The sequence below is a fragment of the Tiliqua scincoides genome, chromosome 13 (assembly GCF_035046505.1).
Source record: "Tiliqua scincoides isolate rTilSci1 chromosome 13, rTilSci1.hap2, whole genome shotgun sequence".
Lineage (NCBI taxonomy): Eukaryota > Metazoa > Chordata > Lepidosauria > Squamata > Scincidae > Tiliqua > Tiliqua scincoides.
The window spans coordinates 2,677,403-2,691,727 of record NC_089833.1 but is presented as its reverse complement, the minus strand read 5'-3'; the positions used below and the strand labels follow the sequence as shown (position 1 = coordinate 2,691,727).

General features: G+C 45.9%; 1 protein-coding gene across 2 annotated transcripts in view; it reads left to right on the top strand.

Moving 5' to 3' along the window:
* The window catches only part of LMF1 (lipase maturation factor 1), a 201,953-nt gene extending 187,912 nt beyond the window's left edge, over positions 1–14,041 (top strand). For both annotated transcript variants that reach the window (XM_066640656.1, XM_066640657.1), the window contains 3 exons: positions 3,101–3,284; positions 6,483–6,595; positions 13,320–14,041. In XM_066640656.1, coding sequence (XP_066496753.1) covers positions 3,101–3,284; positions 6,483–6,595; positions 13,320–13,494 — 472 coding nt within the window. In that variant the 3' untranslated portion in view covers positions 13,495–14,041. The remainder of the gene's footprint in view (positions 1–3,100; positions 3,285–6,482; positions 6,596–13,319) is intronic.
* The last annotated feature ends 284 nt before the right edge of the window (positions 14,042–14,325 follow it).

The window sequence follows — 14,325 nt, the reverse complement described above, 5'->3', positions numbered from 1 at the left end:
CAAAGATTGCAGTATCCAACTTTTCTAGGTGCAGAATTTGAGTTGTCTTAATTTAAAATAATGGAATGCAGGCATGCATTCGGAGCCATGATGCTACCTGGGCAAAGAGGCACTTTTCAATTGGCACTCCTCTTTTATTTCGCCGGGGGGAGAGGAAATACCTCCCTTTCCTCAGTACGGTGTTTCTTCTTGTGCCTGCTCCCCATCATTTCTTCTGCATATTTGTAGACTGTGAACCCTTTTGGATTGGAAGCCATTTAGTTGTTTGATTGTCTCTGAGGACTACTTGGTGAATTATTTTTGTTGAAAAGCGGTTGATGCGTATTCTTAATAATAATCATGCCCAGCACATGTTGATACTCTCATCACGGTGACCCTCCTCTTTCCCACAAGCAGAAATGGTTTCCTTATGGGCTCAGCCATACGAGGGAAGTTTCCAACAGGCGCATTTTGGTCGTTGTGCTGCTCCAAAAGCGCAGTCTGTTCGCCGCAGCCCACAAGGGCCTTTGGTGATGAGTTGGAGAGGGCTTTGGCTGTCTCGCTTTTTTTTTGCACTCATTTGATTCTTCTGGCTTCTTTAGCGCAGCAGGAGTTTGTTTTCCTTGGGCAGTCATTGTTTCAGTTCCCCAGCCTGCCTTCACGTCGACAGTTTTCTGTTTCAACAGTTCCCGGAGCCCTGCAAGCATGTGCTGAAACACCACTGTAGCGCATGGGTAATTCCAGCCTGTATAAACCAATAAAAAGAGGATTGCAGCTCATAATGAATATATGATTATGTGAAGGTTGACATATTTTTAATGCCACAGTAGGAGCCTACTTTTTATTAGTCGTTTGGTATCCTGGATTTACAGTGTGTTTGTAAGTGTCAGGCATCCAGCCACCACTCGTAATTCAGCCCTCCCTGCAATGGGGAGTCTTGGCCAGAGACTCTGGGAAGATGTGGAGTTGTAGGTAGCGTACAGTCACAGGCACCCAGCATCAGGCAGGAACATGCTCTCACCTCCTTTAACTTGGGACCAACTTGGGATCCGCTCATCCCTCTAACCTGAGACAAAGGGGCGCTTGAAGGAGAAACCCCTCAAGTGACCTAAGAGTGTGGGCCAGAATGTATGGAGTGGACATGTAGGGAATGGACAGAGTGGATAGGGAGATGCTCTTTACACTCTCACATAATACCAGAACCAGGGGACATCCACTAAAATTGAGTGTTGGGCGGGTTAGGACAGACAAAAGAAAATATTTCTTTACTCAGCGTGTGGTCGGTCTGTGGAACTCCTTGCCACAGGATGTGGTGCTGGCGTCTAGCCTAGACGCCTTTAAAAGGGGATTGGACAAGTTTCTGGAGGAAAAATCCATTATGGGGTACAAGCCATGGTGTGTATGCGCAACCTCCTGATTTTAGAAATGGGTTATGTCAGAATGCCAGATGCAGGGGAGGGCACCAGGATGAGGTCTCTTGTTATCTGGTGTGCTCCCTGGGGCATTTGGTGGGCCGCTGTGAGATACAGGAAGCTGGACTAGATGGGCCTATGGCCTGATCCAGTGGGGCTGTTCTTATGTTCTTATGTATGGGAGCAGGTGGTCCCTTACCTGCTCCAAACTGGATAACCTGGATCCAAACTGTGAAGGGCTTTAACGGCTGATACCAGCACCTTGAATCGGGCTCAGAAATGAATGGGCAACTAGTACAGTTACTGAAGCAGCAGTCCAACAGAGTCAAACTGCCTAACCCCAGTAACCACCTGGGCCACCTCATTCTGCAATAATTTCAGCTTCTGAACCATCTTCAAGGGCAGCCCCATATAAAGCACATTACAGTAATCTAGTCTTGAAGTCACAAAGACGTGGACTACCATGGTCCCCAAAAGAGTAGTACTACGTCTTCTGCCACAGTCATGCATGTGGGGAGGTAGATAGGGACTTGGGGGGTCCTACTCCTGGTGTTTTTTGCTATAGTTTGCGTCTTCCTGCAAGGTGTTTTCAGTTATATGACCAGCCAGTGGGGTTTGATGCTTCGCCCCCTTTGAGTATTGGGGGGGGGGGAGGTGAGATTTCTACAATTGTGCCCTTTGGGTGCATGCTCTTTATCATGCTCTTATAGGAGATTTCCTATAAAATGTTTGCTGGTAAACTTGGAACATTAAAATCAAGAGCTAAGATAGGCTCCTGTGGTGGCAAAGAGCTTTGATTCTTTTTTTTCCCCCATAAAAAATAATTAATCAATTATTGATTCTGGTATGGCCTTAGTGGTTTGTTTGTTTTAGCTAAGATTGATTGCATTTTCTGAGCATCTGATACCTTAAAAATTAAGCCAAAAATTTGTTTAAACATCTCTAGTTCTTTTATATGGAGTTGCTCATTCCCTTCCTTCATCAGTTAATGCAAGGTTTTGATTTTTTTTTTTAACAAGGCTAAGCATTTGGCTACTGAGTTGAGAAAAGTGGCTGAAATTTTGTTCTAGCCTGTACTTGGTACTTGGTACCCACTACTTGGTACCCACTACAGCTGCAGGACAGGAAGTAGGGGTCATAGATGGAACTTTGTTTGCCAACACTGCAGGAATTATCTAGAACAGTCGTTCTCGCACCGGAACCCACTTTTTAGAATGAGAATCTGTCAGGATCCACCAAAAGTGATGTCATGACCAGAAGTGACATCACCAAGCAGCAAAGTTTTAACAATCCTAGGTTGCAATCCTACCCACACTTACCCAGGAGTAAGTCCCATTGACTATCATTGTTAAAAGAATATACACAGTAGTTTGCTAAAAGTACAGGTCTGTAACATGTTGCCAAATGCAGTCACATACCATGGTAGCATCAAGTCTAATATATTAAAAATAAAATATTGAAATGAAATTGGCTCGCGACCCACCTAGTGGGTCCTGACCCACAGTTTCAGAAACACTGGTCTAGAATCACACAGAAAGTGTTGTCAACATCAGCTTCGGATGGCGCACCATCTGATGGCGCGCCACAGGCCAGGCATTTCCTCTCACCACCCCTCTCAAACATGCTCCATGAGATTTGGACCTTGCCCCCTGTCTGCAATCATGATTTCTCTCAACATCTGAGAATGCCTCCTGTGCTCTCCTTCACAGCATTACCAAGGAAAGAACTGAGGTCATCATCCAAGGGACGTCCAACCTGGATCCCAACGACCCTGCTGCCTCCTGGGAAGAGTACGAGTTCAAGTGCAAGCCTGGGGACCTGCGCAAGAGGCCCTGTCTCATCAGTCCATACCACTACCGCCTGGACTGGCTCATGTGGTTTGCTGCATTCCAGGTGTGTTGAACTGACCATGCTGTGAGAATCCAGGCAGACTTTTTTTTCCAAATTGTAAGATGTTGGGGTGTGTGTGGAAATGATTACAGGATTGGGGCACCTTCTATACCAGGAACGGCCACAGCGTCTGGGGCTCTTCATCTTAACATCACAAAGGTCAGCAAGGCTGTTTTTAAATCACCAAAGCGAAGAAACTTTGTTTTTTAAATTGATTTGCTATAGTGTTTTTTTGCCATCCAGGTGAGGGAACCTTCCGGAATAATGAGACTCAACCTGTATAGAGTAGTCAGTTTACAGTATGGCCTCATTGGCATACTTGCAGATCATGGTTCACTCTTTGAGGATTGCGGCAGTCATGTGGATCTGGGAGGGAAGGCACCAGAACCTTGTTTTATGGCAGCATTTCTCAAACTGTGGGTTGTGGTCCAATTTCTGGTGGGTCCCACAGAACCTCCACTGAAAACACAGATGATGGAAAGATCAGATAACTAATAGACTCAAGCCCCGAGACTATTCAAAAATCAGAGAGCTGCTAACTGCCCTGCAAACAGCTGAGCTCCTGCAGTTTGCAAGCTTCTGTCAGTATAGGGCAGGGGCATCCAAACTTTTTGGGCCACATCATCTCTCTGACACTGTGTCAGGGGCCGAGAAAAAAGAGAATTAACTTACATTTTAAATTTGAATAAATTTACAAAAATTTACTTAAAAATTTACTTCCATTAGAGATGGAACTTTTATGACTGAATGGAGATCTTGCAATAGTTCAAGACCTATAAAAGGCCTTTCCATCAGTGCCCCTGCTGCATCACAGACATGAAACAACAAGCAGTGGAGGGAGCCCTCATTTCACAGCTCACATGAGAGGTTAAACAGTTGCCCTCATGCAGTTGCATTGGGCCAGCACGGGCTCCAGCAAGTCTCCGGAGGACCAGAGGGTTATTGCAGACTGGGGGACCCGTGGGCCGGATTGGGAGTCTCTGAGGGCAGAATTACAAACATCACTTTGGTTCCCTAAGGAGTTTCTGGGCCGTTCACTGAGCTCTGTGGAAAGCTGATTCAATTTGCAGATCAGCAGGTGTATCCTTTGCACATCTACGGAAACCCTTGGAAAGGATTCTTCTCTCTCTCTCCTATAACCTGGCTGCTGCCCACCAAAGACTTTTCTTTCCAAGAGTGCAGCAACAGCCAGCGTTTAACTGGTGGAAACCAAAACTGCTAAGTCACTCTCTGTGTGTTTTGGTGCCTCAGTCCTTGCAGGTATGGCTGCCAGTTTTTGCTTTCCTACACTGTCCCCTGCTGCTTGCTTTGCAGAAACTCCATCTGCACAGGACAGGCCGATGCCAAACACAGCCTGAAATCACTGCACAGAATTAGAGGACTCATTGTGGAGGTCAGGAAGGGGAGTAGAAACAGAATAGGGAATCAGGCGAGACCTGGTTTGAATACCACTGATTAGAGATGTTTACTGGGTGACCTTAGAGCAGTCAGTAGTTGTCAACTTGTCGGGGGGGGCCCTAGGGTGCAGAAATCCTCTTAGAGCATCTCCAGCAGGTGCTTGTCGAGCCTCTGCTTGAATATCTCCAGTGAGGGAGAGTCCACCACCTCTCTCGGCAGTCTGTTACACTGCCAAACCGCCCTGACCATCAGGAAAAAATTCCTGATGCCCCCAAGCCAGGCACGTCAGGAAAGGGGGTTAAAAATTCCTGGTGTCTAATCGAATCCTGATGTCTAATCAAATCAACAATAGATTCTATTGTCTCCCAGAATGAATTAGCATTAGTAGAGTACTGTTATTCTTTGGAAGAGGAAAGAGGGCATTCTTTACCACGTGAGGCAGGACTGGACTTGATTGGAGGTCTCCTCCTGTGCGGGGGCTTCCCGACCCAGTCCGGTTCTGCCTCTTGGGTATTACAGCCCATTCCACCAGGGGGGCGGTGATCTCTGAGGTGTTAGAGGGAGCAGCTTCTCTCTCTGATATTTGTAGGGCAGCTACCTGGGCTTCATCTAATACATTCATTGAGCACTGTTGATTTGGCTGACTCTACAGATGCCTCCTTTGGCAGAAGGGTCCTTCAGAGGGTACTGCCACAGTAGGAGACTCGCCACCAGACTCACCCAGGTTCAGACTGATGGAAAGATTTCCAGATTCCAGATCTTGTCACTGACGCAATGCTAAACAGTCACAGACCCTTTAAAATCTCTTTTTGGAGGTTTTATTTACATAGTTACAAGCCAAATCAGTTCAGTTTAGATACAGAGGTCCTTCTCATCTTGCTTCTCCAAGTACTACACTCAGAACTTCATATTAAATAACCTGAGACAAACCATGTATGTCACTTCCACCTCCTTATTTGGCATATCATGACACTGGTTCCAGCTCTAACTAGGAGGTCATTTTGTTCTGAAATCAAACGTTCTTGGCCCACAACTCTGGTTACACAAGCTCTTGGAATTCCACATGTTCTGTCAATAATGATCTCTTTAGGTCACTTTGGTATAACATGATCTCTTATCTTTTTACGGGAAACATCAGTCTTTTTCTTGGCTCCTATTTCAGTTATTTTTCTCAACAAGAGAAAATTGGTTAACCCTTTAAAATCTCTATCAAGATAGAGACAAATCTCTATCTCTGGCATATCCCGCATGGTATCCCACAAGGATCCCGTGTGGTATCCTTCCTCTTCCAGAGAAAAATGGAATTCCTGACCTTGTGAATGTCCTATTCTTGGAAGAGGAAGGCGGGCCTTCTGCCCCCCTCAACTCCATCTGGGTCTCATCTCCTGGGAGGGAGTTAGCTAGGGCTCCCCGAGGCCCTATCCCTGCTGGGATGGCAGTGCTATGAGCACAGTTGTTGCTTTCTGCTGATGTTTTTTCCTTCTCAAGTTTTCTGGGACCACAGGTTGTGTTACCCCACAGTGAAAAAGGTGTTTCACTGGTGATGGTGCCTGGTGATGCTAAAGGGTGGTGTTTCTTCAGGGAGGTATCCTGATTCCAGTCTTCAGCTCCAAACTAGGTCGGGAAGCCTCCACATGGGAGGAGATCTCCAATCAAGTCTGGTCCTGCCTCCAAGTGGGAGAGGCTTTCCCACGTGGTAAAGAATGCCCTCCTTCCTCTTCTAGGAATACGACATTCGCAAGGTCAGGAATTCCATTTTTACCTGCTGTTACTCACTTTTTACCTCTTCCCCTCTTTTGCAAGACCTACGAGCACAACGAGTGGATCATCCACTTAGCTGGAAAGCTGTTGGCCAATGAGAAGGAAGTTTTGTCTCTGCTGGCTTCCAACCCCTTTGAGGGCAAGATGCCCCCAAGGTAAGATATGGAAATGTGGTGAGATATGGAGAGATATGGTGAGAACATAAGAACAGCCCCACTGGATCAGGCCATAGGCCCATCTAGTCCAGCTTCCTGTATCTCACTCACAGCGGCCCACCAAATGCCCCAGGGAGCACACCAGATAACAAGAGTCCTCATCCTGGTGCCCTGCCCTGCATCTGGCATTCTGCATGTTGATATTAGGAGCCAGAAGAAGCCAATGCACAGTTATTCTCTTGGAATTTACTCCCAGCAAAGGGGGGGGGGGTGTTTGCTCTGTGCTGTTTTCATTTGGAAAATGCACTCCCACTGATGAGCCATAGGCAAATCCCAGCCCATCTGTGCCAGCTACTTCAGGGAGGAACTCAGGCCAGCTTCTTTTTCTCCAGCATATCTCAACTAGAGAGCCAGTGTGGTTCAGTGGTTTGGGAGTTGGACTTAAACATTCAGGTTCGAATCCCTGCACAGCCATCCTGGGTGACCTTAGGCTATCTCTCAGCCTCACTTACCTCACAGGGTTGTTGTGAGGACAAAAGGAGGGGCAGAACTATGTACACCACCCTAAGATCCTTGGTTAGGATAAAAATGTGAAAAATAAATAGAAAAAAGTACATCATTTTCCGTGAAGCTGGTGATGCCAGTTCCCACTTGGGACAAATCCCTTCCTTGTTTTCGTAGTTGTACCCTTTAAAGTTGTACCAATATTTAAAGTTGAACTGAATAAGGTATGTTTTTCCCTGAATAGTTCCAATATCCATGTATTTTTAGCTACAGCAAAATAGCCCACTCCTTTGGGCCAAGTGCCTGTAATAAAATGAGGCACCCAGAGATCCCATCCACCCATAAAGCACTAGAAAGAGCACTAGAAAGCTGGAAGCCTCCTTCTCCACTCTCTAATCCCCCAGCCAATATCAAACTAAACATCACATCAAACATTTCTCTGCTCTCCCAGCCACCATCAAACTAAATGGTGGGAAGGAATGGTGGGAGGACCCAGGCACCTTTGCAAGATCCAAACACTGAAAATGCAGGGGAGATGAAAATGCAGGGAAATCTCCCTTTCCTTTAAGTTGGAGGGCAGGCACCCTTGCGCTTTCGGTTGGAAGGTTTGGGGCAGAGTTGAACAGCTGGAGTGCAGTGAGCTGTGCAGCCAAACTCCTCCTCTGGCCAGATCAGGTGACAAGGATGATGAATCCCTCCCCCACTGACCCTGAAGGCCCAGTGACTATCTCAGGGATTGAACAGCATCCTACAAAGGTCCAAAAAATTAGGCAATAGTTTTGTTCTGTTCATTTCAGTGCAGACAAGTGGAACAGCCAGTAATTGGCAGCTAGTAATTGCTAGTAACTCAAAGTGAGAAGCAACAGCGCAGAAAGCAAACAAAGAGAAGTGATTCCTGGAGACACTCATGCGAAATAACTGGCCTTTCCAAAGGACTCAACACACCTGTGAAGCACAAAGCTGCGTGAATTCCCAACCAGACATTCCTTGAATTGGGGGCAAAAGCTTGGGGTGGGGGGGAGGAATCCTGTCCACTGTATACAGGGCTGGCCTGATGTCATGACGTGGTGGCTCTGTGTCCGATGGCGAGTGACAACACATGACATGACACCGCGCAGCCCTGCAGGTCCATGCAGTGGGGGACTCTGCAACTCTGCTCTGCTTGGTTCTGTCCCCCTCTAGCCACCTGGGTGGGGAGGAGGAATGACTGTGCAGGTGTTCACACATGCACAAGATTTTTATTTGTCTTATTGAGGGACAAGAGAAAAGCATCATTTTGTGGTTGGCTCCGGCAATGTGCAACCACCAACTAGGCCTGACTTTGTGGAAAAATGAACTGCAGGATCCATGTGTTCCATTTAGACAACAGGAAAACAACACATTAAAACCATATGGACAGAGTAGCATTTGTTCTGAGTCTTAGTGAACTCCATGCAACCTGGTCCTCGTTCATTCATTCGTTCATTCATTTGTTCATCAAAGCCAGAATACTGGGGAAAAATCAGAACCCTATCTTTGGGCAGATTTCAGTTAAAGGTCATTAAATAGTCCATTTTGTAATTTTTATAATCATATTTCTGTAAGAATTGGCTGTTTATCCTTAAGAAAAGTACATTCTGTGCCCAAGAGTAGCTCTCGTGAGATTTGATCTTTCAGCATGAAGCATGTCGGAGCCCGTAACTGAAGATGTCTTTTGCTTCTTTTCCATGCCTGTTTGCAGCTCAATATCCTGCTACTTCTGCTTCATTTTTCAAGAGTGTCCGCTCATAGCATAGGCAACATGTGCTCTGCTTAGCAGTTTGTTGCCCATTAGCACCTCATGGCAAACTTTATGCCCTGATCCAACTCATCACATATCATTGCAGACAACTCAGTGGGTCTGATTAGGAGTTGAGAAGGCTACAGATTGAACGGAAAGAACTGAAAACTTGACTGACAGACACACTATGCAAATAAACAACTTCAGCATTGGGAGCTACTTAGAGATGTTCCTTGGGTAAGGCAACTGGGGTGGCTGCTGCAGGCCCCTCACTTTCATGGCCAATAAGGGGCACACTGGTTACGTTGCCCTGGACCTGCACCCTTCTACATCCACCGGGGTGCACCTGTATCCCAGGGGTGCACACACTGCAGCCAGATATGGCTTCCTGAGTCACTTCCTCAGGATTGGATTGGGGTGGGAACATCAGCTCAATGACTTTGTTAATGGGACGCAGACCCTCATTTCCTTAGCATCCTGTTTTGCGCCCTTTTGCAAAGGGCTGAAAAAGTCACCTGGGAGATCCATGTTGCACAGGAGAGAAAAATGTTTTGAAGCGTTCTTGTCCCCATTGTGAGTCAGTTCTACTGTGGAGCTTACCCTAGAAAGAGAAATTCTTCTGCAAATGCCAAAGGAGTTAATGCCTCCAAAATGAAAATTTGAAGCCAAGTAGGTAGTTGTTGGAAGGGGAGGGGGGTTGACTTCTCCAATTAGATGGGTATTTTCTTTTTTGCTGTAAGTGTGATAAATGTAAAATTAAAAGCAGGTGGCCATTACCCCCAACCCCCCGAAAAAAGCAAGGCCATTGTGGACTTGGGAGCCACGTAATTAAGTGTAAAATTTGACTTCAAGTAAAGCGGGGCTCACACAGTGTCCCAGCAGAAAATATTAGGGTCTGGCGAAGGTTCATAAAACATTTAATCGCCATAAATCTCTGGCTCTGGGGGGGGGGGGGTCCGGCTGAGAGTATTAATAAGTGATTTAATACACTGTCATAGAAGGCGGCTGTGGCCAAGAAAATATGGTTCTGCTTAGGTGCGAAAGGGACAATTAGATTTCAATTAGGAAAGAGATTGATATTCCTGTCTCCAGCGTCATGCGGCATGAGCTCCAAAAGCCAGAGCAGATGGCCCTTTGGCCTGGATTCATGGTTTGCTTACTTGGAAAGAAGTCCCCAGGGAATTGGCATGGGGTGCAGTTTCAGGCCTTCCAGTACTTGTAACCCTTCTGTGGTTTCTTATGCATGAAGTCTTTTTGCCGTTGCTGTAAAACCCCACTGAGAGACCTGAGAATAGGGGTAATGCAAGGAAGATGTTGCTGTTGTCCTCCCTTTCCTCCAAAGCGCTCAGGGTAGCACTCCCCCATTTTATCCTCACAGTCACAACATTCCTGTGAGGGTTAGTCAGAGAGAGAGAGAGAGAGAGAGAGAGAGAGAGAGAGAGAGAGAGAGAGAGAGAGAGGCCTGGGGATGAGAACCTGGATCTTTTAACCTTAGATGTTAGGAGAACACCTGTTCTTTCTGTTTTCTTGATTGCATTACACTTAACACGTTCCACAGGTGTTTTTGTTTGTGCATTTCCTAGCCATGCTCAGATTTTCAGTTTGCAATTTTATCAGAAACCTAAATGAGGTGAATACTTTAGCCGCTTTGCCAAGCCATTCATGCTACCTGTTGTGTGTGTGTGTGTGTGTGTGTGTGTGTGTGTGTGTGTGTGTGTGTGTGTGTGTGTTTTCCAGGGAGACAGCTGCACCCTCTGCAACTAATTACAGCTGTCTGGAATATTTAGGAGCTGGCCAGAACAGCCTCAAATATTGCTGCTAATTTTTAACACTTTCACAGTGGGGATAATAACAACAACAACAACAACAACAACAACTAGGTATTTATATACCGCCTTTCTGGTCATCAGATTACTCCTCTGACTTTATTCAAGGCGGTTTCAAGGCAGGCGTTTCTAAATCCCTCAAGGGGATTTTTACAATCATAGAGGTTCTCTCTTTCAAGAAGCAACATTTCAGAATGGATCTTCCTGGTTTGGCCTCACTTCTGGCCTCCAGCCTCCCACGCAGACTGACAGCAGCTCCATCTTTCACATGGAGGGCAGCCAAGACGCTTCTTGCTCGTACCAAGAGCAGGTGGAATCACTCAGCTGGGCTTGTCAGCTACTTCAAGGTCTCGCCATTCTCAGTTGTTCAGGGAGCTGCTGGTGTCCTCGAACTGGCGACCTTCTGATGTTATCTTCGGGTTTACGGAGGCTCTACCCTCTAGACCAGACCTCCTGCCTCCTGGTGGGCCGATGGTGGGCCGAGAACTTGCTTGGCACAGCTGCAGTGTTGTGTACTCACACACAAAAAATGTACGTGCCGCCAGGTGCCTAGCTATGTTGCAGTCCACAGACTCTGTATGGCCGCTTCATACAGTCACGAGGAAAATCTTCCTCCGACATTATTGTGCTTTTAGGCAGAGGAGAAGGGTCATTGTGCAGTGGTAGAGCATCTGCTTTACCGCCAGTTGAGTTCTTAGCATCTCCAGTTTAAAGGTCAGGGTAGGCCTGGCAGTGGCGTCACTGCTAGTGCATCACCTCCATGATGGACCTCCTCCATGATGGACCTCCTCCCATGCAGTAACCTGGGTCGTGGACATGGTGATGTAACATTGGCCCACCCTTCTGGTTTTGGGGCTATACCTTTTGATATACAGATATTTCAGTGTGGTTTTGTTCATTGCATTCTGCGTAAATTACACATCGAATGGTATATAACATGATGGTATTATTCCTACAAATTGCCATTTTAGCAATTTTGGTCACTAGTGGTGCCACTAAAGTGTCACCTTGCTAACACCTTATTGGTTCCATGCTGTGTCATAATAACATTTCATTGGCTCTTTGAACAATCAGTTTCATTCGTTCATTTTGAATTAAGGAAATGTATTTTTTGTTACATAAGACAATGTTACATGCATTTTTGTTTTCTGTTTTTTTGGCCATAACTTTTGATAGGATGGAGATACTTCACTCCAGTTTTTTTCATTGCATTCTGCTGTAAATTATGCATCAAACGGTAACACTAACACACACTAGCACACTAAAAATTTTCAACATTGGTGTGCCGCAGAAGGTTCGCAGGTGTGCTGCAGAGGTTTGGAGCACAGCACTTGAACATTGCTGAAAATCCCATCTGGGATCTGTGGCTCTGCTTCGAGAGCAACCGGGGTACAGTCCTAACCTCAGCACTTTCCAGCACTGACATATGGGCAATGCAGCTCTGAGGTAAGGGAACAAACATTCCCTTACTTTGAGGAGTCCTCTGTGAGTGACACCCAACGGCAGGATGCAGCACATGTCCCTGGAAAGCACTGACATAAGGGGTTAGGATTGTGCCCTGTCTGTGATAATGAATTGTCCCTCTTCCTCTGCTGGCTCTGAGGAGGGACAGACAATTGATTACTACATACATTGCATTCTACGTTGCCCTAGAAATCGAGCCCAAATGAGAGAATAGAACCCAAATGAGTCTCCCAAAAGGCGAGTCTCCCAAACAACATTGCAAGAGGCCCTCGCCATGTGCCATGAGAAGGTCCATGTGCCATGAGAAGAAAAATGTTGAAAACCCCAAAGGCCCCATCTGATTTTAAAACATTCCAGAGAATGAAATGATTGAGGGTGAAATCCTAACCCACTTTCCAGCACCGAGGTAAGGGTAATGCAGCTCCAAGGTAAGGGAACAAACATTCCCTTACCTTGAGGAGGCCTCCGTGACTGCCACCCAACTGCAGGATGCAGCACATGCCCCACTGGCACAGCTATGCCAGTGCTGGAATGTTGGTCAGGATTGGGCCCTGAATCAGCGTCTTCCATGGATGTTGATAGTTCCTAATTCAGGTCTGTTATAATACTTCTAATCTTATTATCATATATGGCAGTTTGGGGGCTTTCCCTCCATTTTACAACAACTCTGTGATGTAGGCTAGGCTGACAACAAGAAAAATTTACAGAAAGCCCACAGTACTTTGTGGGAATTTGAACCCAGACACCTTTGACTTCAGGCTGCAACCCCAGTCTTGAGTGCTTTCAGAGGTGTGACATTGTAAAAGAAAAGCCATGGACATATTTTTCTAGATCAGGCCGAGGACCTGATCAGGCCAAGGACCTGATCTAGCCCAGCTTCCTGTATCTCAGATGCCTCAGAGAGCACTCAAGACAGCAAGACATCTGCATCCTTTGCACCTGGCTGGCATTCAGTGAGAGGCTACAAAACCTGGAGACTGTATCCAGTCATCATGACTTGTGATGGACATTTCCTCCATCAATCTGTCCAATTCCCTTTTCCATCACCACATCCTGTGTCCAGGAGTTCCACAGATTAATCTTGCTCCTTTTGTCTGTGTGAACTGTGAATTTGTATTTCACTTGAGTTCTCTTTACTGAGTTCTCTTTGCTGCATTTTTTTTACTCATAGGTGGATTCGAGGAGAGCACTTCAGGTACAAGTTCAGCCGGCCAGGAGGGAAGCATGCAGAACACGGAAAGTGGTGGATCCGGAAGAGGATTGGGCCATACTTCCCCCCTGTCAATCTGGAAGGGTTGAAGAACTTTTTTCAGGCTCAAAATTGGCCTCTACCATCCTTGGACTGATACAGCAAACTGTAACTGTAACAGTGACCAAGAAATGACCAAGAAGTGACTGTCAATGACTGCCTTACATTGACAATTCTTTTTTTTCCTAATGGTTATTAAGAGCGCAATCCTATGCATGTCTTCTCATGTAAGGCCCACTGATGTCATATATCAATGGATTGATATATCAGTGTGTATATGATTGCCGCTGATGCCTGTTTTTCATTTTTAATGTTTTGCAGTATAGTCAACAGGGCAGCAGATGTATGTTCTTGAACAATATTCCTTGTTCTTGAGGATTATCCTGTGTAGGGAATTTAGAGTTCCCTGATTTTGGAAAGTATATATTTTGGGAGAAACCAGAGCTTGCTGGGAGCAGAATGCTAAACCAGCAGATGAAGAAACTGGAGATTAGATCCAGTTGGATCCAAATGGAGAGAGCATCCATTTAAAATGTTTTAGCAGCTACTGGTGTCATGTGAATGGATTAATTTTAGATCTATTTGCATATTGTTAGAACTTCCATGCAAGCAAGTTTGATTGACCAATTGAAGAATAAGTTTGATTGTGCGTTGTCATTTTTTTAAAAATAGAACCATTTTATATCTTTCATTTTAGAAAAAACCAGTCAAGAGCAACAAGGAACGGGGGGGGGGTTTGATTCAACCCGCATGTAAGAAAATGTTGAAACAATCACAAAACAATTTAAAAGCAGACAGGAGTGGGTGTGTGCTGGAGGAGTGGGTGGGACAGGAGGATTGTGTGTGTGTGTGTGTGTGAGTATAAGACTTCAGGTTAAACACTGGGCAAGGAATCTCACAACCCAGACCCAACGAAAGAAGCCCTTTC